The sequence below is a fragment of the Poecilia mexicana genome, unplaced genomic scaffold (assembly GCF_051168715.1).
Source record: "Poecilia mexicana isolate PSO_F unplaced genomic scaffold, ASM5116871v1 scaffold_4, whole genome shotgun sequence".
In the NCBI taxonomy this organism is placed as follows: domain Eukaryota; kingdom Metazoa; phylum Chordata; class Actinopteri; order Cyprinodontiformes; family Poeciliidae; genus Poecilia; species Poecilia mexicana.
The window spans coordinates 25,515,023-25,541,961 of NW_028263373.1; the positions used below are offsets into that span (position 1 = coordinate 25,515,023).

At 41.0% G+C, this 26,939-nt stretch overlaps 2 protein-coding genes across 8 annotated transcripts in view; both read left to right on the top strand.

Annotated features, from left to right (window-relative positions):
- Positions 1–10,450, top strand: part of evi5b (ecotropic viral integration site 5b) — a 49,362-nt gene extending 38,912 nt beyond the window's left edge. For 6 of the 7 annotated variants that reach the window (XM_014990981.2, XM_088005124.1, XM_088005123.1 and 3 more), the window contains 2 exons: positions 5,526–5,621; positions 8,942–10,450. In XM_014990981.2, coding sequence (XP_014846467.2) covers positions 5,526–5,621; positions 8,942–9,205 — 360 coding nt within the window. In that variant the 3' untranslated portion in view covers positions 9,206–10,450. Of the gene's footprint in view, positions 1–5,525; positions 5,622–6,906; positions 8,094–8,941 lie in introns of those variants that run through there. The other variant, XM_088005125.1, reaches the window with a different exon arrangement.
- Positions 10,451–11,701: 1,251 nt separating this feature from the next.
- gfi1ab (growth factor independent 1A transcription repressor b) lies at positions 11,702–16,785 on the top strand. Its single transcript, XM_014990985.2, has 6 exons — positions 11,702–13,566; positions 13,993–14,181; positions 14,794–15,185; positions 15,260–15,397; positions 15,518–15,683; positions 16,018–16,785. The coding sequence occupies exons 1-6, from the start codon at positions 13,308–13,310 to the stop codon at positions 16,194–16,196; spliced, it is 1,323 nt and encodes a 440-aa protein (XP_014846471.2). The 5' UTR covers positions 11,702–13,307; the 3' UTR covers positions 16,197–16,785.
- The last annotated feature ends 10,154 nt before the right edge of the window (positions 16,786–26,939 follow it).

Sequence of the window (26,939 nt, forward strand, 5' to 3'; positions counted from 1 at the left end):
TATACATTTGTGATTAGCAGTACACAATACTTTTTTAAAAGTCCAAGTCCTTTCACACAGTTGGTTCTCGTGTGCTAGATGAATGTGAGATATCTGAAAATACGTCATGAGTTAGTGTGTCAAATGCTTTTAAGTTTACAAACCACAGCACAGCTCCACCCCCTTCAGTGAGGACCTGTTCAATGAAGAAGCAAGTGGCAGTTTCTGTTGAATAAAGAAGACGAACACACATCAGCTGCTCCAGAATTAAAAATATGCAAACCTCTCACTTGCTTAGAGAAGATGGCTCTAGTAATGCACAAGTTAATAAGATGTGCAATTGGCCCTGAGAAGATAGTGTTATGTTTTTTCAGAAAATCAGTATTTAAAAGAAAATGATCTTTTGAGTGCTTTCACATACCTGAACTCTTTGGCTTCCCTTTTATCTGATAAATAATATGCAGCTTTTGAACTCAACTCTTTGGTTATACAGTTTAGTAAACCTTTTCTGAATAACCATGTCTGAATGTAAATAACTTTTAAGTGGCAGGTCCCTTTTCTGCATGAGCTTTAACTTTTAGTGCATTTTTCTGTCTTTTTTTAAGAGATTAATCTATTGATGGAGGCATTTAAGTTTGCTTCAGTTTGTTAGGCCCGAGCAGCTAAGCGCTACGAAGGCCTATTGAAATTATGCTCTTTATTTTGTTTACTTCCCATTTTTTTTATAAAAGCCTGCAGTGTGGCAGTCAGTGGCAGTTTTGGAGTGTGTTGTGTTGCAGACATGAGTCTAGTTTTGGTTTCAGTTCTGTTCTTTGTGACCACATTAATTTCATCTGATCACCTCCCTTTCTTCTAAATCTTTGCTCCAGTTTGCTATTTGAGAAGCGTGAAGCTTCTGATAAGTTGTTTTTCTGAAAGCCTGTTACGTCATTGCTGCACTGAGGAGAACTGCAGCAGCACTGCTGCCAGATAATTCTTCCTGTTTCTATTTAGCAACATGTGCTGATCATGTTTTTGTGGAAATTGTGTGTAAATGTTTTTGGTGACTTTTTTCTGTTATCTATAGGCACCCCTTACTGAATTATGTTTGTACTTGGGCTCATTTTATTGCTTATTCATTAATATTTTGATTTTCAAGGTCATCAAACAGCTTTTAATGAAATGCTGAACTAGCCTGACCCAGTGTGACCCCAAAACTAAAACCTGGTTTTGCCAACTTTAACATCAATGTTTACATTATCTGCCAATGAGCCTTTTACAAAGCTATCAAAAGGCTGAGGCCCTTTTCTGTGTAGAAATGTTTCAATTCAGCCAAATTAAAGGATTTTCAAATATTAATGGCCTATCTAAGGCAAATATAATTCATTTTATTCATATTAAACTTTGGACTTTTTACTTTAGCCATTCAGAATCAGATCACTGCCTTGTTGCACACCCCAAGTAATCATTAACTTAAGGTCCTGAGCTGATGGTCAGACATTATCTTGGAGGATTTTTTTCTGCTACATTGCAGCAAATAAACCCGGTCCATCACACCATGTTAGACTGTTGTGAGGATGATCTTTATCCAACTTTGTTGTCATTCAGATTTATTCATAGCACAATTTTAGCAACAACATGATAAAACACAACAGACCTGTTTATGAAACGTTATACATTTTGCATGTCATCATCAAAATCAAGAATAATCAAATGTATATCAAATATTTTGATCAATGTTTCAGTTGTTTTTAATCAAAAGCAACTCTAAACAGGTGTGGTTTTAGCCTTGATTTAAAGGAACTCAGAGTTTCAGCTGTTTTGCAGTTTTCTGGAAGTTTGTTCCAGATTAGTGGACCATAAAAACAGAAAGCTGCTTCTCCATGTTTGGTTCTGGGGATGCAGAGCAAACCAGAACCAGACTGTATCTCAGGCATTGTCTAAGTAATTTCTTCATTTTATACATCAGACAGTAGTGACATTTAAATGTGGCTTTACATCCAAGTATGAGTTTCAGAAAATGTGGTTGATCACAATTAATTCCTGATCTTACTAGGCAGGCAATTGGTATCTTTTTTTTTTCTCAGTATTTTTTTGGCTTTATTTAAGAGTAGTTAGACAGGCAAGTGGGTAATGAGAGAGGGGGAAGACATGCAGCAAAGGTCATCAGGCCCAGAATCAAATCTGCGACGGGCGTGTCGAGGACTAAGGCCTCCTTATATGGGTCGTGCTCTACCCCCCGCGCCACCACAGCACCTTAGCTTTTCTTAAAATAAATCTTATAAATAAATACATTTGAATAAATCCTCTTTTAAAAACAGTGTTTTGCATTCACTTAGATTATTTTTGTGTACTCTTGAAATTGTTTTTCAAAAACTGTGACTGCAGCAAAAACAGATAGTTTTTCACATCTATGAAAAGTTATTTTATAAATGGTTGGTCCACCAATCGTTTTAGCCTTTCAGCTAGCGCTACGTAGCATTTATTTCAGGCTACCTTTCCGCTACAGGCTAGAGTTAGGGGTACTTTTTAAAGTACCTATTGAGTTTCACACTACTTTGATTAAATGATAAGGTGAAAACAGTTCTGACGAAGAGGAGCTTTTTAAAAAAAATCCAGGTGTGCATACATGCTTGTGCTTAGATGTTTTTCTCTTTAAAGCTAGAAATACAAGCTATTTATAAGTGTGACTTCAACAAAAGAAAGCCTCCCCCTCATCTTCTCCTCAGGCGAACACACAATCACACCGTGTGGTCTGAGGTTTGGTTACTAAGTGATGGAGCACAAACACCCAACACAGAAAACTCACTCCCGCCCTCATACTTTGCAGAATCTACGTAATGAATTCTTAGCGGAGTGTGTCAATAACACGAACAAGCCTTTTAACTTTATTTACACCTCGGTCCTTCTCTATTTTATAAACAGAAACTAGAAATCAGATGATACTTGTTGGTTTAGTGGTTTTTTTCCCCTCTGTACTCAGCAGGGATTTAAATCAGTGTGGCAGTTTTGGCTTCTTGGTCTGTGGTTTGGTTACCTGCTCTTTAAGTTGTGGGGAGCAAAAATGGTTTTAATCTAAAGGGAATTGAGACAAAAAAAAGAAGTTTGCTTCCTTATCAGGGTAGGTTTTCCTCATCAGTTCGGTTTTCACGTGAATGATTAGGTTAGGATCAGAGGGCGGGTTTGTTCAGTTCAAACGGTCCTGCAGGAACAACTCCAAAGAGACAGAGATGGTGGAGAGTGTGGTCAACGAAACCTGGATGCCTGATTTCAGTTTAAAGTCGTACAACTCCTTTTCTCTGGCAGCCATGGCCTCTGCACGCCACAAGCCTCACTGTCTTCTGGTCTGATAGGAAGTGGTTTCTCATCTTGAAGCAGAGACTCTACCAAAGGTGGCATGCATGGTTTATTTTGAGGTTTCTATGACATGCTCAGAGATTTGTGCAGCAATGTCTTAAGACGTTTTGCTGATGCGCCGAATGCATCTGCATCGATCCTGCAGCTATTATTGTTTTAAGTTGAACTGCGGATCGAAGACGGAAAGTTCACTCTCAGCAAAACAGAGTGATGCATTTCAGCCCCACACACTGCAAAGTTTCACACATTCCCTCTAAAATGTCTTTGTGCACATTCAGAATAACCTAAACACAACGGTGGAAGAAAACTTGTCGGAATGTCCACAGTTAGCTGATTGAAAACGCGCAAATAAAATTAGATGGGATTTCAGAAGAAATTCTAAGTTGTGATTTAGTTATTTGGTAGATATTTCTGTCTTCACGCAGGATGTGATGTTGACAGGATGTTTAGTTCAGTCCAGGGTTGCAAGCCAGCCGAAGCGAAGTTCATTTTAGAAGCGAAGTGGCGCACAGTTTAATTTGTAGTCTTGAAATGGGAGGACGGGAGGAGAGTGTTTTTGGAGACGCCCGGCCGCGCACCTGCTGATGCACACAGCTGAACAGGAGGAAGTCTCATTAACGGCCTGCCGTTTTTTTTTGGAGACACTAAACCTCAAAAACAACTGATTCTTGGAACAAAACTCACTTGTTTAGACAAAAGCGAGCCTACGGGGACCTGCAGACCTGAGCCCCAACTCACCACAGGAGCAGAGAATCCTGTCTGTATTTCGGCGTGTCCCCCCACCGCTCTTTAATATTTTAGCTCCAAGCTGCTACTAGAGGATTTTCCTACCAACAGCCATCACCATCTATAATAACTGCTAGAAGAATTTGGATTAATGTGAATTACTATGAGCTACAACAAAATTTAATTTCCCTTTGGGATCAGTAAAGTATTTTTTGAATTTGAATTTGCTTTCAAACTAAAAGTGGACTGAATGTTAAGGTTTGAAGCGGATTGGCCCCGTTGGCTGCAGGTGTCTTAGTGAGGAAGGTAAACATTACATGCGCTGTTTAACCGTCGGGGCCGACACTCGGCCTCATCCCCAGGGCCTCAGGAGGAAATCAAGCTCAAGTGGCAGCGTTTGCCGTTGTGCCCGGACATCTGTGACTTTGGTTACCCGCCACACAAGCCTGCACTTCTTTATGCCTCAGAATGTTAGTCAAGCATGCAGAATTAAATCTCTCGCAATGAGAAATTAATCTATTAACCGCATGATAAATTCAAATCGGCTCAATCATTTCCATTCTGATAATTGATATTTTTATAAAGGCCTCTTTTGTTTTCAGTCTTCATTATCCATTTTGTTTATGGTTTTAATTTCAGCTTTATTGTTTTTGGTGGTTGAGTTTTAATGTGTCTTCCAATTTTAAGTTGGTGTGGGTGATACAATACTACAGTACTACAATATTTTGTTGTAATACTGTGATAATGGTAACCGTGACAATATGAACCATTTCTTATTTTTCATGTATCTCTCTACCTGTGACTGTATGACACAGCTGTCAACCCCACAAACACAAATGGTGCATTTGAAAAACATCCATTTATAATTCACTTCTTTAGGACACCAGTCACATTTATGTGATTTGTATCACTAAACTGCACACAGTAACTGCACTTAATCATGTTTTCAAATGTATTGATGCACTCCTTGAACAAACAATGGAGGGAATAGTACAACTAACAAACTCAACAGTATGGACAGTTTGTTTTTTTTTAGACATCATTTAATTTGAGTGTATCGTGATGACAATAAATCCAAATTCTTATCAAGATAACTAATTTATCGTGATAAAAGATAAGCAATGCGATAAATGTCCACTCCTAGTTTTAAGTGGTGTTTACAAATTAAAGTTTGTTCGTCTTTGACAGGGAGAACTTAAGTTTTAATGGATGTTTTTCAGATGCAGTATTTGTGTTGGTGGGGTTAACTGCAGTATCACACAGTCGCAATATTATCCCGTTATCAACTGGAAAATGGTCACAAAACGACAATATTATCGTTTATCGATGAGATAGTTTATTGTCCAGCAGGATGCGTTGTCACAATGTGATGTAGACTCTCCCTCTGTCCCTGTGTAGAGACTCTTCATTTCTTCAAGTGGTTGTTTTTACACACAATACTTCACTTTGATCAGTTGTTAGTGTAACATCTCCTCTCTCAACAGAAGGAAGAAGGGAAGGTCCAAGGGCAGCTGAACCACACGGACTCCAGCCAGTACATCAGAGACCTCAAAGACCAGATATCTGAGCTGAAACAAGAGGTAAGGCTGCTTCTCACAAGCGCCACGTGCAGCCATGATCAGGTGGAGTGTTGATGCCAGCTCTTTGATCTTACACTTCACATTTCTTTCCATTTTTCTGTAAGCTGGTTTACAGGTTAGTAGAAGTGTTAACTACACCCAGAGACTTCCTGTGTGGGATCCGCACTGCACACCTCTGACAGACACAGACCTGCCCCGCAAGTTTCCATGTTCACTCTGAAGCACTAGAACGAACGCAGCACGCAACAGAATGTTAAAGTTCTGAAGCTCATTTATAATGCCTTACAAAAGTATTCATACCTCTGGACCTTGTTCACATTTCCTCACAGACCCTGAAGTGTGTTACTGAGATCTTTGTGACAGACGCAGTAAAAACGGTGCATAATTCTGAATTGAAATAAAAACAACACATAAAATACTATAAATTCAGCCCCTTTATTGAGAATATATACACGAAGGTGATCAACAGCAGGAACATGGGGAAAAGGGAGAGGAGCTTGATTTTCTTTTTTTTTTTTAAATATGACATTAAGTCTCATACCATAATGTCACAATAGTGACGGTTTTAACAAATATGTAAAAACCATATTTTTAATAAAAGTGCAGTTTTTCAGACTGAGCAGGTTAAGTAGCACTAACTACAGTACGTTATCCACCAATGTGTTTTTCTACCTGTGGAACACACCCTGCGTTCTGTGAGCTTTTACACACATGGAGAACTTCACACCTCCACAGGGAGCGTTCCTGAAAGTTTCACTCTGGGACCTGGTGTGGCAGACCCCGATCACTTTAGGTGTGGAAACGATCGGCTGGATTTCACTGATAACCGTCTCCGTGGAAACGGGGCCTAACTCTACACTTATCCTCAATTGGTTTCTGGTCTGGACTTGGACTAGGCCGTTCAAACTTGTGTTGTAGATCTCAACAACTTCCCCAGAAGACTTGGCTGCTTCTCTGATTAATGTCATTAACTGCCCTTGTTATAGTTAGATATTTATGAATCGGGTGTTTTTCCTGAAGGCAGGTGATTTTATTTACTAGTTCAGATTCTTATTCGTGAAACTTTCTTGACAACCATGCAGTGGTTTTATTCCGGTCATGAACTGCTGAATCCTAGGCTATATGCTAAAATTCTGTGAAAGGAACTGAAGTTTGTGGCTGCAGCAGTCAACAAAAGTGAAAAATTGTAGACGTAATAACCATGAATTGTAAATTTACATAAGACGTCACTGCTGATGAATTCATCTTCCATGTGAAAAGTGAAAATGCTTTCTTTTCTCCTCAGTCCATCTGCAGTCTGTCTGTATTCTCCGCTCAGTCTAGAGTTTCTTCAAGACTGAGGTGACTGAGCTGAGAAAGCGAGTCATTTCCCCTCCCACCCTCGTCTTGCTTTCCTAGCAGCGACCTGCTAGGAATCTCGTCAACTTTCACGTCTGCGTTGAACAAATCTGAAAGTACGTCGTCTCAGGAACAACCCCCCCCCCCCCCCTCTCTTTCTCTCTTTTTTTTAATTTAATTAAAAACCTGCATCTTAATTCTGGAAATTTTGACTGTAGTCAACCACATCACAACTTCCTCTGCGCGCCACAGCAGCTGCTGCTGACGTAGGCTTGTTTTCTGTGCTGCGTTTGGCCTGCAGGGCTCTGAATGCATTTTTTCTCCAACATGTCTGTCTGTTGCATGGCAGGCTGGCCCAGGTGAGTGGTTCCAGTGGTTTTGTCATGTGACCCACAGCTGACCTTCATCTCCCTGAGTCGCTGTGAAGCTGTTGGGAGTTGGAGACGGTCCAGAATGCTTCAGCAACTCGGAGTATCTGGAGCTTTAATGTCTGATGTAAACCATGAAGCAAACGCTCCTTTCTGTGTTTCATGTGTGAATAAAACACATGAATGTCATTTTATTTTTATTTTTAAAAAAAACAGCTGCTTTTCTAAACTTACAAAACAAAACAAAGCATGATGGGCCATCTCCCACACAGCCATTTGTCTCGCATCAATAAAGTTGTGTCTCCTGGCAGAGTTCACCCAGTTACTGTGATTTGTTTTAGGAGTTCCTACATTTTGCATCCATATTACATTTTAAATTTGTTGTGTAAAATAATAGAAAAAATAAATCTAAATGCAGTTATGATCAGAATTAATTAGTTCTCCTTTTGAAGTAATTAATAACTCTTCATATTTCCATTGAAATGACTGTAATAAAAACTGTTTATACTCATATTGCTTCCAACAGAACAAAGACGAAATGTCCACAAAGTTTAATTAGTAGAATTTATTGATGTGCTGAATTGTAACAAGAAAACTGAACTTAATAAGCAGAAGTCTTGCATGGCTAATTGCTTAGTTTCTGTATTTAAAATAATTCAAAAATAGATCAAATATAATTGAATTCAGTTTGTGGTTGATTCATATTTGTGTGTTTTCTCAGTGTAGATGTCGGAAAATCAACAATAAAGTCGAACTTTAGCATCCTGTTCTTGGTTTTATGAATTACTGAAGTCATTTGTTGCGTCATCAGAAAACACTGCCTGAAGAATGACTAAAATAATTTATTAATTAATATTGCATTCATCCAAAAGAGTGAATGTGAGCATCTGACCCACACTGTACTGATTCCCTGTAAAGTCAGATCTGAACTCAGTCTGAATCGGTTCTGTTGGCATGGATACAGAACTGATTCAAGTTATCATTTTTCTTTCTTTTTTAAGGGGCAGTATTATGTAAAATGCAGAATATCTTTTTTTGAGATTTACTTTATGTTATTCCCTCATCAAAATCATACCTGGAGTGTTGCTTTCTTTCATACACATTTGAAATCCTTTCATCTCCATGGCAACCATTCAGCTGTGCAAAACACCTGGATGAACTTAGCTCCACCTTTGAGGATGAAGGACCTTCCCCACTCAGCTCCTTCAGACTAGCCAGCAGCAATTAGCAAACACCTGGTGAGCTTCTTCTCACTGCTGGTAAAAACATTTAAAATGGTTAATAGAGGAGCCATGTTGTGATGACTTCCTGAAGGCGGAGTTTCAGAAAGAGCAGGAGTTTCTTAAAGAGACAGAGGCCCAATTTCCATTAAAAAGTACATTTTCTTTTAAGCCATATTTGATGTATATAGCATTTTTAGAACAACTAAAATGAACAGTTACTTAATTGTGCTATAAAATATCACTGTAAAATAAATAATACTGTCCCTTTAATGTTTCATCCATCAAGTTGTTGAAGGTCACCATGTCTCAGTATTTCTGCTTCTATGTGTATGTTGATCCAGTCCTTGACGTCTATAAACCCATTAACCTTTGTCTGTTGATCTTCTACTAGATTTGCTGCTTGAAAGGACAGAAGGGCTTGGTCAGCCAGCCCACCTTTGATGGCATCCACATCGTCAATCACTACATAGGGGTCGGCGAGTCCTACCAGTCCTCCGACGACGATGGTGCCAAGGACCCCGACCTGCAGAGCCTCCAGCCGAGGAGCGGCGGGCGCATCAGGCTGCGGGCCAAGCTGGAGGACACAGACAGTGACGAGGAGGACGGTGACGCCCTGCGGCTCTCCGTGCCTCAGAGCAAGTCCACCACAGTGTGAGCGCAGGGCCTGGATCCAGAGTTCTGAATTTCAAAAAGCAAATCCGTCATTTCATATCTTATGAATCATGCCACTGTTTTTTTTTTGTTTTGTTTTGTTTTTTGTTTTGTTTTGTTTTTTTGTTCCTGGGCACCACTTACAAAGCCGGGGTCAATCTGAACCTCAGCAGAGATTCAAACAGAATCAAACTCTACAAGGTGGAGGGTCGGGGGGCTGAGGGCCGGGGACCAGGGGCCGCCCTCCTGTACATACAACACACAGGCAGACTGTGCAATAGAACATTTATCCCAAACTCCACACTTCATCCAGCATGCTTTTATATTTTTTAAGGATTTTATAAACAACTTACTTTAAAGCTGTCGCTACCGTTATTTCCATCACGCAGGGGCAGAACTCTACTTGTGTATGTGTGTGTGTGTGTGTTGTGTGTGTGTGTGTGTGTATATATAGCTTGGATGGTGTTGGTCAGAGCCTGGTATCAAAGCTGCTTCTATCAGCCAACACTGACCCAATCAAGGCCTTTAGCTTATGTCCTGCACCAGGCCCTCAGCAAACCAAATGTACATATGTAAATGTTTTTGGATTTTTTTCCTTATTCATTTTGAACTTGAAAACCATGTTTAATATTGCATATCTGATGTTTAGATATGTTGTATGAATAATAAAGAAGGGACTATATATATATATATATATATATATATATATATATATATATATATATATATATATATATATATATATATATATATTATTGTATGTATATGATTTGAGGAAAAGGAAGATGGATTCTTGTCAGAGGGTGATTCAGGCATCACGCATCGTTACGTTCTGATAAGGGAGCCGGGGTCAGAGTATTCCTCCTGACAGCATGGCTGACTGCACAAGGCGCATCTGCGTTTGAGTCAAATCTGGCATGTGGTGATGTAACACGTTTGCACAGAAACGGAGGAGACGAAGTGAGACCTGCAGACCGGAGGCTTTGGGCTGCTAGGCCCGCCCAAAGTCAGCGGCTGGATTTTTGAACCAGACACGAACTTCAGCCTTCACATCCAGGAGGCCGATCGGATCCCAACATTAGGTCTGCTTCACCAGAATCTCCCGTTGATTGGTTGATTTTTACCGGGAGAGGAACACATCGTGGCACTTTGCAGTGTAAGAACACATGGCAACACTATGAAGCACTCTGAGATTGTTGTACTGGTGAGAGAAAGGAATGATTTCATAATAAAAATTTCATAAACTGCTCTCTCGTGTGTGTTTTAATGGTTGCAGTAGATTTTTTTTTAGTAGATTTTTTTTTTTATTTAAATCTTCAGCTGACTGATCACACATTCATTTTTTTCTCTCTGAAACTCAAAGCGTCTTTTCCTCTCAAGATTCTCGCTAAGATTCTCCGCTTTCAGGAAGTGATTTGTCGCGGTTTCCAAAAGCCGAGCCTCGGCTTCTCGTTTTTTCATGCACAAAACCACATTTTAAGAGCAGCTCTCCTCAGGCACCGAGACATAACCCAGGTCTGTATGTTTATTAATGTTGTTTTTCTAAATCCTTTTTGATGATTCATTTTCCTTGGAGGGTGGATCGTTTGATCATTTCAAAATATGAAGAGAAACGTGAGGTTGAATCGTGTTCATGCAACGGCGGAGGCTTTGAGCGCGATTCCAATTTATGACATGTTCAATTTTGCATAAATTCACGTTTTAATTAAGATCTGAAAAATTAAAGAGAAATCTGTCTCCTGAATGTGTTTTTTTTTTCTTGCGGTTGATTCTTGTCTTGACGTTTACTAAAACGCATTAAAATCGCAGACTGCGCAGTGTGGGAGGGGATGAATCATTTGGTGATTTTTCACATTTAAGGGGCTTGAAAACTGAATTTAAGAATGATGAAAATATATGAAACTGGACATAAATCACAACGGACATAATTGTTTAGCAGGGGAGGCAAATTCTTCTGAATGTGGAAATTCGCGCTACTTAGAATAATTGTCGTATGCATACCAGCGTGTTTATGTGGATTTTATTGCATTAGATTTGGTTCATTTTCTGAACTAAACGGTTTGTTTTCCTAAGGGGGAGGAGGCAGGGGAGACCCTCCATCCCGTTAGACGGTCACGTGATGAAAGTAAATCGAGCAAGAACAAGTTTCAGCAAAAACCCCAGGGCTGAAAGAGGAAATAAAGTTGTTGAGATTCATATGGGCAAACATGGCCCCGACTCGGGGCGTTATTGCATCAGAGGGTGGCACAAGCGTCAGAAAAAAACAAATCAAACAAACAAACAAAAACATTTTCCTCCAGCATTGTTTCCTTCCAGAAGTACGAACTGTAAAAAATAAATAAATTAATTAATTAAATAAAAAACCTATAGGCTGAAGTTACCACCGGGTTTAGAATAGAGCAGTAATGACCTTTGTGCCTCAGAGGAGAAATTCAGGTGCAACAGCAGCATCAGATAAATTCACATAAAAACGTTCCAAAAGAGTGTAAAAAAAAACGCATATATGTAAAAGCAAAGGTAACAATAAGAGTAATAAAATAAGATATATTTTATTAGAACTTTATAACTGAAAAATTCTGAAAATTCTGTTCAAGTATTAGAAATAGAAACATCACGATCCAAAGGTTGTGAGTAGGATGACTGTTTTCAAATGTCCATAATGTGCAACTGTATGGAACATTAAAAAAAAATCAACTTATTTAACAACATCAGTGGAGAAAAACAGATGTGCAATAACAGCAGATATGTTTTCTAAAATATCAGTGAAAATAGATTAAACAGAATTTTATTGTTTCACAATTTCACTTGACATGTTTAAAATATGAAGTGGTTATGCTGACATAGTCTCTGAAAATTATTAACAAAATATTGTATTTGTGAAAACGCATAAAAAATCATGTAGTTTTTCAGTTTGTTTTGGAAACGCAGCACAGGCTGTTCAAAACTCTGCGCTTCTTTATTCTGTTTGTGCGGAAAACGGTGATGATCGGGCGCAGAACGGAGCGCCATCTACCCAAGAAGCGGCGCAGACCTTGATAATCTGTTTAGAAATGTTTGATGTTAGAGATGATTATCTGTCCTATCTCTATTTTGGCACCTTCACTTGCACAAGTTTGTGCTTTCCTCCTATCGGCCCCTGCCAGCGGGGCCCTGCAGCGGCAGCTGCTCTAATCGGCGCGGTTCGATTTCCTGTCCTTCGTATTGTTCATAAGTCGATCACCGTAAACGAAATCAGATTGACGGGATGCAAGAGAGAAATCCTGTTTTCTTTCTCTCTTTCTTTATATTGTTATTTTAAATTTTTTTTTTAAATTTTCTTACTTATTGTGATTTAATCCGTGTGATCCGCCTTAAAGCAGAACGTTTCTTCTTCACCATCACCTCCAGTCTGGCTCACCCCTGATTTGCTAATCTGTGCGTCATGATCTGTGTCCGGCGCAAACAGCCGCTGTGCAACATGAAACTGCGTCATAAAGCAGACAGCTGATCAGCAGAGCGACACTATGGCGCTCTTCACACTCCGATAAACTCCGACAAATCGTCTCGCACACTCTGTGTAATTTACATGAGTTATCATGGAGGGAAAATTAGATTTCTTTCCCCCCACCTCTTTATGTTCTAATTGAAGCTCTACACCACGGGGTGCGCCTCCGCGTTTCCTCTGGCCCCTGCCTCCACCTCTCTCCTGCTTCTCTGATTGAGTAAGTGAGAGGCTGATGAAGAGCGTCATCGCTCCTCCGGCTCTGATGGACTGATCCATGAGGACTCGGCGGCGACTCGGATGAACGAAAAAAAAAAAAAGCAAAAACAAGTTCTAACTTTTAAATCTAGTCATCGTCATCTTCTGCTCATTCGGGACTGTTTACCGTCACGAAAGCGGGACAGAGGTGAAACTCTGTAAAAACCCTGAGGTGAGTGGAAAAAGGAGCGAAGAGACGTGGCAAGAGCTCGGGGCCCCCGCTGCGGCTCTCTGCTGTCTACCTGCCGCCGCTCAGCGGGCGGTCAGCCTCGGTGACACCTGGCGGACGGGACGGACGCCTGCGCGCATGCTCCGTTGTCATGTGGAAATCTCTTAAAACGCTCGGGATGTCAGCGGCTCAGATCAAATGTGTAAACAGGACGCCAGCCGCCGGGTCTCCTCCTTCTGCTCAGCAGCTGGTTCCTCGTCATTAACCATCGCTCTCTCTTCTACCTCCCCATCAACCCCTGCACACACACACACACACACACCGCACAACACACATACACTAAAGATGCCCCGCTCCTTCCTGGTGAAGAGTAAGAAGGCGCACAGCTACCACCAACCGCGAACTTTGGAGGATGATTACAGCAGGCTGGACACGATACTGGCGCACATCTGTTCAGGTAAGATTTGAATGAAAACTACAGATTATTCGATCAAAAATGTCGCTAGTCAAATTTGACTGTTTGCTTTAAAATCAGGTTCTGCGTAAAGGATTGTGTGGATATGACCAGGGATTTGGTTCATTATAAATATAAATGTCCCTTTAATTGGATTTGAGTTGTTTCATAAACGGCTTTGACATTCTGAATTAAAAAATAAAACGTTCAGAAAAGATTTTTAAAACGTAAGAAAAACATGATTTAATCGATTTTAGTGAATTTTATTGAAATAAGAAAGTGTTTCATTGATAAACTAATTCTTGTTAAAAGTGCTGTTGAACCCTCCTGGTTATAAAGGATATTTTTCCAGATTGTAATCTGAAGCTTCAGCTTTAAGCTAAAAATGATCTTCACTGGGTAAAAGCTTCGCTTCGCCACCCGCCTCAGATACCGATAAGCTCCCGGAGGAGGACGCCGACCTTTCGGCAGACAGCTACGGCCTCTCTCCGGCCTCCCACCCGGGCGAAGCTGCGGACTTCTCCCCCAGGTCTCCGCTGAGCTGCGCCGACAGTTTGTGCGCTCGCTCCGCAGACTATGAGGACTTCTGGCGGCCTCCATCCCCATCCGCGTCGCCTGGTACAGACACAACCCCAACACACACACACACACACACACACACACGTTTATATTGCTACCCATATTAAAACTTTGTATTGAGTTGCATTCATTTTTGTGGCTAACATGTTCCTGTAATCTTAACCAGTCTGTCTCTAACCAAAACATTATTCATGCCTTAACCCAACCCTAAACAAGGGGCCTACCACATTTCTTTGGGCCCCATAAGGCCCGTCAGTGTTCAGAAGGTTCCTTAATCTCCCAGACATGATCCTAAAAGCTTTACAAGTACACACACATACATTTAGCTCATTATTGTTCCAAAAGAAAACAAGTGAAAGGATTCTGCGGACACACCGTAAGATCGAACACGACTGCTGACAACGGCGAAACTTAAAAAAAGTCTTCATTTTATTTTTCATGTCAAAAATCACCATATGATGTTTTTTATCCAATAAAACATCGTGTGTAGGCTTATCGACGTTAACGCATAATAATAAGTTTTACTGATTGACTATAAAGAATAAAGTTCATGTCCAGAGGGGTTCTATCAGTGTAGCCCTCTGAGGCCCTACTGGGCTCCCGTACAGTTACCCCACTGGTTTCAGTAAAACTTCCTCTGTCATCCTCCAGTTGACTCCGAAAAATCGCTTTCTCCCCTGGTGGGTGAAACCCAGTCCTTCACCGTCCCTTTCCGGCCGTACGCCTGGAGCAGCTACCCGGGGCCGGGGCCGGAGCTGGAGGTGCAGCGGCCCGTAGCGCAGCGGAGCCTCCATCCCGGCCTGGAGGTGGACACCAGCCCGGCGGTGATGGCGCTCTACGCGGACCGGAGATGCCACCCGGCCGTGTTTGCAGAGCGGGCCCTGGCGGAGGAGCCTTACGGAGACTACCGGAGGCACGCTGCCGCGCTGCTGTTCCCTGAAGCGGGCCTGCACGGGAAGGCGGCCGACGGGAAGGCCCGGCCCGACCTGCTCTGCTCCAGCCTCATTCTGAACGGGGCATACAAGTGTGTCAAGTGCGGGAAGGTGAGGCTCGTGTTAAAGAGTAAATCATGATCGTCTCTTTTGCTGCCTTCTTCATCTTCATCTTTGTTGATCAGGTGTTCTCCACCCCACACGGTCTGGAGGTCCACGTCCGCAGATCGCACAGCGGCACGAGGCCTTTTGCGTGCGACATTTGCGGCAAAACGTTCGGCCACGCCGTGAGCCTGGAGCAGCACAAAGCCGTGCACTCTCAGGTAAAACCCCGGTGAAACCACATCCTGCAGCGTCTTCTCTTCTTCAGTCAGGGTGGATGCACGCACTGAAGGAAAAAACAAAACAAATCAATCTCTTTTTTTTTCTTGCGCACCTTTCAGGAGAGAAGCTTCGACTGCAAAATTTGCGGCAAAAGCTTTAAGCGCTCCTCCACGCTATCCACGCATCTGCTCATCCACTCGGACACGCGGCCCTATCCGTGTCAGTACTGCGGGAAGAGGTTCCACCAGAAGTCCGACATGAAGAAACACACATTCATCCACACAGGTGAGTTTCACCAAAGTACGTCCAAACGCCCGGTTAGCGCCAATAGACTGTTCAATCCGCTGAGGTCGGTCAGTAGGAGGTTTAATTGTTCCAGTTTATTTAGTTACTTACTTTTTTTTTTCCTCGCAACTTGTAATTTGTTAAAACTATTGCTTACATATTTAAATTTTGTTCCGCAATCCCGAGACAGTCGGAACCTCCCAGCATTCCAACCTCTAGCAAAATACGAAATAATTAAATTTACAGACGCACCTACCCGGCTTGATTTTAAATAAATAAATAAATAAATAAATAAATAAATAAACTGATTTTGCATTTCTCTCTCTCCCGCCAGGCGAGAAGCCGCACAAGTGCCAAGTTTGCGGGAAAGCGTTCAGCCAGAGCTCCAACCTGATCACGCACAGCAGGAAACACACCGGATACAAACCGTTTGGCTGCGACCTGTGCGGGAAAGGCTTCCAGAGGAAGGTGGACCTGAGGAGGCACAAAGAGACGCAGCACGGACTGAAGTGAGACAGAAGACGGAGCCGCGGTTCGGCCTTCACTCCGAAGGGAAGGAGACGGAGCTGGAGTCACCGGAGGAGGAAAACAACTGTTTTTTTTCCCTCCCTTTTTTCAAGACTCACTTTCTTCCAATTTTAATGAACTGAAAATTCAAGACAATTTGAATCCCATCGACTGTTTTTTGCATTTTATTTTTCTTATTATAATTTGTATTATTTATAGGTGCGGAGAAAAAACATGAGCAACACTAATGACAGCATCCTTCTTTTTAAATACACCGGCCCAACCCCCCTCATCTCCTCACCTTTAATTTCTTTTTTAAAGCCAGAGATAAGCTGTGAGCTGTGGAGGAAAAGCGATAGAGAAATGTGTTCAGATAAAGCATGATTTAAATAACTCTGTTAAACGGACAATAAACGCACCTGATAAAAATCTGCTTTCTGCAAAGACTGGAGGTGTTGTTTTCATCTGGCAGAGATGATGGCAAAACACTCTCTCTCTCTGTGTCTCTCTCTCTGCCAACTGCAGGGATCTGCTCTATTGTTCTGTCAGAATAAATGCTGATTTTATTGTTAAAATAAACATAAATGAAATTCTATTTGAGGATTATTATCGCTATAAATTAAATTGACGAGGCGTAAATCATGTACGAAATAAATAATCCAATCAATCTGATCACATGTCCCGTCTGCTTCAGTCACATGTTACTGGACTTCTGTTAACTGAATCAATCAATTAGTTTATTTGTGCAGCACATTTACAGCAGTACATCATCAAAACAAAACCTCATAAACACATTTTGTTAAAATGATCATTACACATGACATATTGTTGGTCAGTGTTCCATTTATTGTTGGTCAAATCAGCTCTAACCAGCTGGGTTTTTAGTTTTGATTTGAAGGATCTCAGTGTTTCAGCTGTTCTGCAGTTTTCTGGGAGTTTGTTCCAGATTTGTGGAGCTTAGAAGCTGAATGCTGCTTCTCCATGATTGGTTCTGGGGCTGCAGAGCAGAACCAGAAGATCTGAGAGGTCTGGAAGGTTGATACAACACCAGCAGATATTTAAAGGTCCAGATTTATTATGACCATAAATTACTAAAGTCCAGCTGAAAAGCAGAAGTGCGATCTGATGAGCCGTGTGATGAAAGCGTCTCGGTGCTGTGATTGGGGTTGAAGCCCAGAGGCTCCTGTTTGTTTTGACCACTGCAGCCTTGTGTTTGCACCTTCAACAGCCTGAGTAGATCTGACCGTTAACCAAATACCTCTTACCCTCACCGCTGGTTTTTTTTTTCTTTCTTTCTGGGGGTGGGGAGGCTTGGCGGCAGTGGGATTGTTTCCACAAAGCACACGCCAGATTTAATCTGGCACAATTGAAAGATTAGACAGCAAAACAAACAGAACGATTGCCATGATGTGTCTGTTGGAGCTAAAACACTTAGTAAGAAGTAGTAACATCCTGCATGGCTGACTGAGACCGATCGGCAGTGCTAATCTGAAGCTTTGATGGTAAACCTGAACCATTCTGGTGTATTTGGGATCGTCATTCTGTGAGGAAACTGTCAAAGTTTCAACAGTCTGATCAGAACCGTCACCCTAAGGTCAAATGGAAAGGAACAACCCAAGAAGCAAGAAAAAAACCAACTGACCTGATCGTTGACTGGAAGATGCTGGAACGCAGTAAAGTGAGTTTTTACATCACCAAACAGAAACACAGGCAGGTGGGGTGAACTTTTGGGTAAAAGTTTTATAGTCAGATGACACAAAATGGAACTGTTTGACCTCAACGACAAGAAAAACATCTAGAGAAGTCAAGCTGAGACGTTTACCCCTACATTCTTCCAACTGTTAAGCATGGTGGTGGCTGTATCATGGTGAGGGACTCCTTTGAATCAGTGTTTCCATGAAAAAAGTTGATGAAATAATGAAGACTATGCCCAAATTGTTTGACTTGACCTGAAAATGCTGACTAGACATCTGAAACTTTGACACAAACAAACAAACACTCCTTAAATGTGGATGAAGTGGGGCAGCGTAAAGCTTCCAGAACGGCCACAAAATCAGCTTTAAAAATCAGCTTTCAGACAGAAAGAGTGGTAAAAAATTGTCAGCATTATTTATGTCAGCATGTAAGCAGGATTTTGAGCCTCTTAGGTTGAGAGAAAATCAGCGACAAACTCAAACTTTTGCTTCCAGGTCTCGTTTTTAGACATGAGTCGTTTCTCCACCCGGGAAACTGAAATAATCTAATGCATGGTGAGTTAGTCGTTTGTTATTAATCTAACATTCATACTGGTGGACAAACACCTCGGACTGTATGAAGCAAAGAGAAACCAAAGAGAGAGGCGACGTCTTCCTTCCTCGACATTGATTGAAATCAGTGACTCACAAGGATTTCTTTTTTTAACGCCTCACTTCCTCCCCACTAAATCGTACAAGATTCAGGCCTGCGAAAATACTGAATATTTCAGCAGCTGAGTCGAGCCGACCGGAGGAGGATGGGAAAAAGTCGGTGTCGGGGTTTGCTGGAGCTCGGAGCATGCTGCTGCTCACATCATCATCATCATCGATCAGCTCTGGAGAAGACAGAGCGCTCAGCGTTGAGTCTCAGGTGTAAAAAAGGACAAACACGGCAGATGGACTCCAGGAAGTTCTGAAGGGGAGTTTCCAGGTTTGTCGTTTAGTGCTTTTAGCACTCCGAGGGCGGATCAAGCCACCGGCTGACAACACACGCTTTAAATAACTGAACCATGATGTGTCGACGAAAGGCAGGAAGAGCTGCTGAGACGTTTACCTCCTCTCATTACTCTGCCTAACCACTGTTGCTATGACCGTTTCTGCTTTCTCCCTCTGAGGATGGAGATCCTCCAGTTAAATCTCAGAGAAAAACCGTTTCAAGACAAACTCCTTAAACAAGCCATTAGGCTGACCAGATTTCCTCCGAGGGCGTAGACGGAGGGGTTTTCTTCTTTAATGCCCCCCTCCACCACATCACCCTGCACCTCAAGGCATATCAAATATGAATAGAGACGTCCGGATCGATGGGAGAGGCCGAGTAATCAGAGCAGTGCAGTCTGAGCGGTTCGGATCCACACACCTAGAAACACAGGCGTCGCATCGTCCGTGATCACACATGCAGCCTGGAGAGACGGTGGATTAACTTCTCCTGACAGACGCAGCACTGCAATTAGAAAGATCAGGGTCAGAGTTCTGGTGGTTTTGGATGATCTATTATTAATCTGGAATGAAACATGAATGATAGAGGGGAGATTTCATTTGTTCAATTTGATTCAGTTCAGCCTTTTATTAAACAAAGGGACATTTTTACAGGTCATATTGGGTAAGTCTGCTGCAAAAAGACTAAAACAAACTGTACTGAAAGCCTTTTCTAGAAAATAAATTCAGCTCACTTTCATAACGCTTTGTCACGTGTAGAACATGTCACGGTCAGCTTTATCCATCCATTTTTGCTTTATTGTTTTAATTTCTGGGGAAGCCCATTTCCACAATGAAGGAAAAACCAAACACCCCAACAGAAAGTCAACATTTCAACTTACAAAGTCCTAGTTATGTAATAAAAAGTCATAAAAGTGAGATTCAAAGTCAAAATTGCAAAATACAAAGTCAATTTTGAGATAAAAAGTCATCTTTCCATACTATTGTTATGTTTAAAGTAATAACTGAGTTAGAAAGTCATAGTTTTGATTTTTTAAGTCATAATTTTGACTTTCTACATCATAATTATGAGATAAAAAGTCATAATTTTGAGTAGAAAGTATTAATTATGGGATTGGGTCAATTTTGAGATAAACAAAAATCATGATTTCAACTTTCTAAGCCATAATTAAGATATTCAAAGTAATAATTGTGAGATAGAAAGTCATAGTTTTGATTTTCTAAGTCATAATTTTGACTTCCTACATCATAACTATGAGAAAAGAGTCAGGAAGAGTCTGAGTATAATTTTCAGTGTTTTACGGCAGGCCAAACAAGGAAAATAAAGAGTTTAATAACAAGATGACGCGCTTCTAGGGCTGTTGTAAACGAATATTTTAGTAATCGAGTAATCTATCGATTATTCTTACGATTAATCGAGTAATCGGATAAAAAAATTATAAAATGAAATATTGGTAAATCTGGCATAATACCGGTGTTACTATCAGATATCAATATCAGTCCAATTTTCCATATTTGAGCATCCCTAACAGTTGCTTTTTTGTAGTTTAGAAAACTAACCTGTAACAATAATAGCTCACTTTCTAAGTTAACCAGAAGAAAAGTTATAGAAAAATCTGAAATTATATTGAATTTAATAACAAAGAGGCAGGCTCACAAATATGCTTATAAAAAATGTCTACAATCCAGCTTTTAGTTTATGTATTCATCTTCAGTGAGTTTAATAGATTAATTAAACTCACCTTGCCACCTAACCTGTCACGCTTTGGGTTTGAAAATACGGGAAATGCCGCCTGGAGTGGGAGGAGAGGGCGAATGAGCGAACATGGGGTGGAGGGGAGGAAATAGACCAGCGGACTGACGAACCGTTAGACCGGGGGACGAACACGGGGGAAGCAATACGGGATATTTACGACACCTTCACTGGTCACACTCAGAAACTCATCTACCAGCCATGTACGATGCGCTCCGCCACCCGTTTCTTCAGACCGGGATATGAAATTTATTGTGCGGTTCGTCGGTAAAGCTACATTTACACGGTAAGCATCAGCTACTCAGCCGCCCGCCCTGTTCAGGCTATCCGCTCACCTCAGCGCTCTTCCCGCCGTTCGCTTTCAACCAGCAGCCCCGGAGGAGAAATGCTGCCGTACTCCAGGCATTCCCCCAGTCATTTTAAGGATGCTTATTGGTTCCCCAAAAACGATAAAAAGTCGGGCATTATCATCAATCAATAAAATCCCCACGGGCCAATCTTGAAGATTGGACTTTATGCCGCTGAGACTTAGCTTTTGTCAACAACTCAGAGGCGGAAGTGAGAGCTCCGCGCAACGCAAATTAAGTCCCAGCCGGAACACGGTGCGCTAACTAATAAAACATAAATTAACGAAGCTTCGAGGCAGGTAAATTTTCCTCGAGGAATTTTAGTAATCGAGGTACTCGAATCATTCGAGGAATCGTTTCAGCCCTACGCGCTTCCATGATGTTCTCCACCACCAGCTTGATTCTTGTGCCTCTTGTGATGTCATCAATCAAACCAAACATAATTAAAAAGTTTTTTCTTTTCTTTTCAGTGTGCAAAGGGTTTTCACTCCCCTGAAAACCCTTTGCGTTCTACACCACCCAACTGTGTTTTCATTCACATGATGTTTATAGTCCTGAAAACTTAAAAAAATAACAAAGATTTATTTAAAATAACACCTTAAACAAACAAACAAACAAAAAATATTAAAAGACTTTCAGGTAAAAAAAAAAATGAAGCTACTGTTCGATTTTTTTTTTCTTGTACATTTTCACAACGGAGCAAAAATAATGCATCCTTGATTTAAAAAAAAAAAGATTAAATTTTTTTTCCAACACTGTCAGACAGCTGACAGTGTTGATGTTAATACCTAGAAAACACTTAGTGAATGATGTTCTTATTGTGAGGGGAGACACAGAGAGTAAATGTGATTATTTCCCCTGAGGGTGAGCACGCCTGCTGTGTGTACTGTAATAATAACGCTGTATTTGCTCTCATGCTCCGTTCAGCAGATTTCACACAGGTCTGACAGGCTCCAGATTGAGATAAACCCGACAGAGGTGCAGGATTACTGACAGCCGGCTTCAGAGCAGGAGCAGTGATTAATGACAGAAAGACAGATGAGGCAGCAGATAGACAACCGAACCGTTTTTACAATCTTTGTTTATGTTTTCTATAGGAAAAAGTTGCTGCATCAAACAGACTTTTTTTTCTGTTTGCCTGCCTGTAGCAATCCTCCCTCCCCCCGGCAGGTTGGCTGGCTGGCTGGTTGGTTGGCTGACACGCCAACCGAGCTGCGACACAAGAGGAGAAGCCGGGACGCTCATATAGGACACAGCAGCTCTTTTGTTGCACGGCCTTATTCATTATTCACCTGATCTGAAAAACAGACTGCAAACCAACTGCACAGCTGTCATCAAGCAACAAGGCGCAGGCACAAATTATTCATGACGCAGCAAAGAAACGGCAGCAGGATGAGAGAGGGGAAAATAATAACAAGAGACATCCGCGAGGCGGCTGACAGGCGGGACGCGTGGGACAAGAGAGTCCACCACTTTGGGCTCTGCTGCCGGAAAATCATTGAGTGTTTGAGAATTTTTCTTTTTCCTCAACTTAAAGCACATATAATAAAACCACCCCACAAAAACTGAGAAGCGACGTTTCCACAAGAATTTCAACTAAACAAAAAAGATAGACGTATTTGTTTCACAGGCCTTTTGAAACTCTTCATTGTCATTGAACATCATCATTTTATTATGTTACAACCAGGGTGAAGGTTTACTTTCTGAGGCATAGGCGGATGCATTATAGCACCTTTATACAAATGTCATTATAGCAACTTAAGCTAACTTCAATATTTAGACATGTTTTATTAATAGACTGAAATAACTATTGACAACCACTTTCAAAAGCTTTTTTCATCATTAACACGTCTTTATCCTTGTTCCTCCTCTGCAAAGCGCCCCTATGGGTTGCATATATTGCTCCATATCCACTTTTTACACTATTGGTTACAACAACACAAAGTTACATATCATTGTCAAGTGATAGGAAAAGAACACATGGGCAAAATATTCTACAGTTTAGTTTTATTTGTTTTAGTATCATTTGCAGCAGCAGTTTAGTTTTAATGAACATTAGCACCCATTTAATATTTTCTTCCACTTATTGGTCTGTCATAGAGACTCTCAGTACAACTCTGAAGGAAATCGTTGGTACAGGTTTTGCAGCTGAAGCCATGTCATGTAGTGCCAGTGTCACTTAGAATAGGCAAATATTTCAGTCTTTAGATGTGCTGGTAGACAAAACACAAAAAAACATTCAGCTGCTGGTGCAACAAAAATTTGCTGACAGAAAATATTGACTCAGGGAAGCTGAATTAAAATGGATGCAACACTCCTTAGATTTTAATTTGTAAAAATGCTGAAAACCATGTCCAATTTCACACTCGACTCAGAACCATTCAATACTTAGTGTTAGGTCAAGATCCGTAAATATCTGGATCGTTGGTTGGTACAGAAATTCCTTCCTCCCCAAATGCCAGAATGAGATTTAATCTTCAGATTTTTCAAATATTTCCACAGAATTTTGGTAGCATTTCCCTTTTAACTGAATGGTTTGGCACAAAAAACGTTGGGTTTCTTTCCACGTTTTTCATAGAAGTTCTAGCAAATTTCTATGAATAGAAGTTTGCTAGAATTCTGGCCCATTGAGCTGTTGCTTAATATTTCCACATATTCCACTATTTTGTCAAGTTCAACCAGTTCCTTCTTCATACTTCACAGTTGGGATCATGTTCTCTAGCTTGCAAGTTTCCCCTTTTTTTCTCCAAACGTATCAATATTTGCTTTTAGAGCAGCATCTTCACAAGTTCTATGGTTCTGCTGAGAATCTCTTCCTGACAGAAACTTGTTGTGAAAGTATGCCGTAAAGCAGTTGACTGATGAAAGAAACAGATAAACATTATTGAATTTCCTTAGTGAAGAAACACGGTAATGTACGGTGAATGCTGACTTTGACTGCCCCCCTTTTTTTTGCAAGGATTCTTATCACTAGTTCTATTTTGACTGCCAGTGTTAGTCCAAAACCAGCATTTTAATATCTTGTCCAGTGGCTTTACCAAAAAGTATTGTGAGGATGTCACTGCAGACTCACAGCGACCAACTGGAGGGTGTGTGATAGGTGTGGACAGTGTTATTTTCACTTTCTAGCCCTGCCTAGAACAGTTTGTCTCAGGGTGTTTGGGCCAAACGAGAGCTGACATCTTCCTCTGGCCGTCGTCCTTGAAAGCTTTCCATTAGCCGGGGCTCTGTGTTCTGAGGGTCCGGAGGCCCTGAACAGCATGAGTTCAGTCAGAGGGGGGCGAACGGGGTGGGCTATAGAGGGGGTGGAGGGGTACAGGTTTGGGGAATAGGGGACAGGAGAGTCAGTAAGGTTGTCCTCTCATTTAAAGACGTGTTTAGCTGCTTCATTTAGCATCACATATCACTGCACTATTTGGATGTGAGTCGTCACTCAGGAACCAGAAAGACTATTGCTCTACCGTCGCTCAGTCGCAGACCCCTCTGCTCCACCCCAAACCCTCCACCCCTCCACCCCCTCAGGGCCGATTCTACTCTGCATTTACATCGCTGGCCTGGTTTTGTCTTCTCTCTCAGTCCATCTCTAATAACACATGAGTCCTGTAGGTGACAGTAAAAGGCTCTTCAGGTTAAAAGGCTCCATAACTGGAGCTTCTTGAATCGTTTTGGGGTTCGAAAGAAGACAGATGAGAAGAAATCCTACGGAAAAAAGTGACAAGTATGAGAGCAGTGCAGCCTTTTAGCAAGCTGATGATGTTCCTGTTCTCTCACAGGCGGATGGGAGTTTGAGGTGAGGAAAGGAGTCGGATGCAAGAGGCATTCAGAGCAACACACGTCACTGTGTGTTTGATAAGGCAGAGCGTACAGCTGGACTAAGATTTAAAGTTCAAACGCTGATTGAGTTAAAGAAAACAATCTGTTTCTAAGGCAGGTGGTCTTCACCATGACAACAGCCACAACAAGGCAACAGTGAAAAAGCAAAGTAAGAAATGAACATATCTTAGATTCTGAGTGCATTTAGAGAATTACATATTTAATAAGACAATAGTTAAATGTAGGGCTGTTGTAAACGAATATTTTAGTAATCGAGTAATCTATCGATTATTCTTACGATTAATCGAGTAATCGGATAAAAAAATTATAAAATGAAATATTGGTAAATCTGGCATAATACCGGTGTTACTATCAGATATCAATATCAGTCCAATTTTCCATATTTGAGCATCCCTAACAGTTGCTTTTTTGTAGTTTAGAAAACTAACCTGTAACAATAATAGCTCACTTTCTAAGTTAACCAGAAGAAAAGTTATAGAAAAATCTGAAATTATATTGAATTTAATAACAAAGAGGCAGGCTCACAAATATGCTTACAAAAAATGTCTACAATCCAGCTTTTAGTTTATGTATTCATCTTCAGTGAGTTTAATAGATTAATTAAACTCACCTTGCCACCTAACCTGTCACGCTTTGGGTTTGAAAATACGGGAAATGCCGCCTGGAGTGGGAGGAGAGGGCGAATGAACGAACATGGGGTGGAGGGGAGGAAATAGACCAGCGGACTGACGAACCGTTAGACCGGGGGACGAACATGGGGGGAAGCAATACGGGATATTTACGACACCTTCACTGGTCACACTCAGAAACTCATCTACCAGCCATGTACGATGCGCTCCGCCACCCGTTTCTTCAGACCGGGATATGAAATTTATTGTGCGGTTCGTCGGTAAAGCTACATTTACACGGTAAGCATCAGCTACTCAGCCGCCCGCCCTGTTCAGGCTATCCGCTCACCTCAGCGCTCTTCCCGCCGTTCGCTTTCAACCAGCAGCCCCGGAGGAGAAATGCTGCCGTACTCCAGGCATTCCCCCAGTCATTTTAAGGATGCTTATTGGTTCCCCAAAAACGATAAAAAGTCGGGCATTATCATCAATCAATAAAATCCCCACGGGCCAATCTTGAAGATTGGACTTTATGCCGCTGAGACTTAGCTTTTGTCAACAACTCAGAGGCGGAAGTGAGAGCTCCGCGCAACGCAAATTAAGTCCCAGCCGGAACACGGTGCGCTAACTAATAAAACATAAATTACCGAAGCTTCGAGGCAGGTAAATTTTCCTCGAGGAATTTTAGTAATCGAGGTACTCGAATCATTCGAGGAATCGTTTCAGCCCTAGTTAAATGAGAAAGTTAATGCATAGTATAAAGCATAATGCTACAAAGTCTATGTAGTAACCTTCTGGAGCTACAACTTTGATAAAATATATAAAAAAACACTTTAAAATATTTCATTTGAATCATTTTGACACCAGATCTTTTAGACAGTGTTTTAGTTTATTTATATTAATAAATATATATCACTTATTTTGTTTTATGTTTTTCAACCAGCTGACTAAGACATTAAGACAATAAGTTGAGTTCTGTAAAGGTGTGAAAATGAAGGAAATTGCCCCTCTTATAAAACTGATTTTATTTTATTGCATATTTCATATTAATGTTGTTCTGTAACTCTAGATTATAGTGTTACTTTCTATTTCTGTATGTGGGATAAACTGGTGGAAAAAGAATCAAACTGGAAACGTGTTGATATGAAGGTATACGTTTTCCTTTATCATCTCCACTTACAGCAAAGTTTCTCTAGTTCTGCACAGAAACACCATGGAAAAAATATCTCATATGCAGACCCACTCAATAAATTAGAATATTACTGAAAAGTTCTTCAGTAACTCCATCACCAAGTGAAACACATTTAATAGACAAAGCCTGACGTTTTAACACCTTTAGTTATGATGATTTTCCACTCAGTTAATAAAAACATGGAATTTAAAATTAGGATATTATATCAGACACATAAAGCAACTAGTTTTCAAATCAGAAATATGAATTTATATTCAAGTTACTTTTAATCTGACAAACGAAACTTTATTACAACGTAATTTATTGAATATGACTAGATGTAGATAATTGAATTGAATTTCAGAAATTA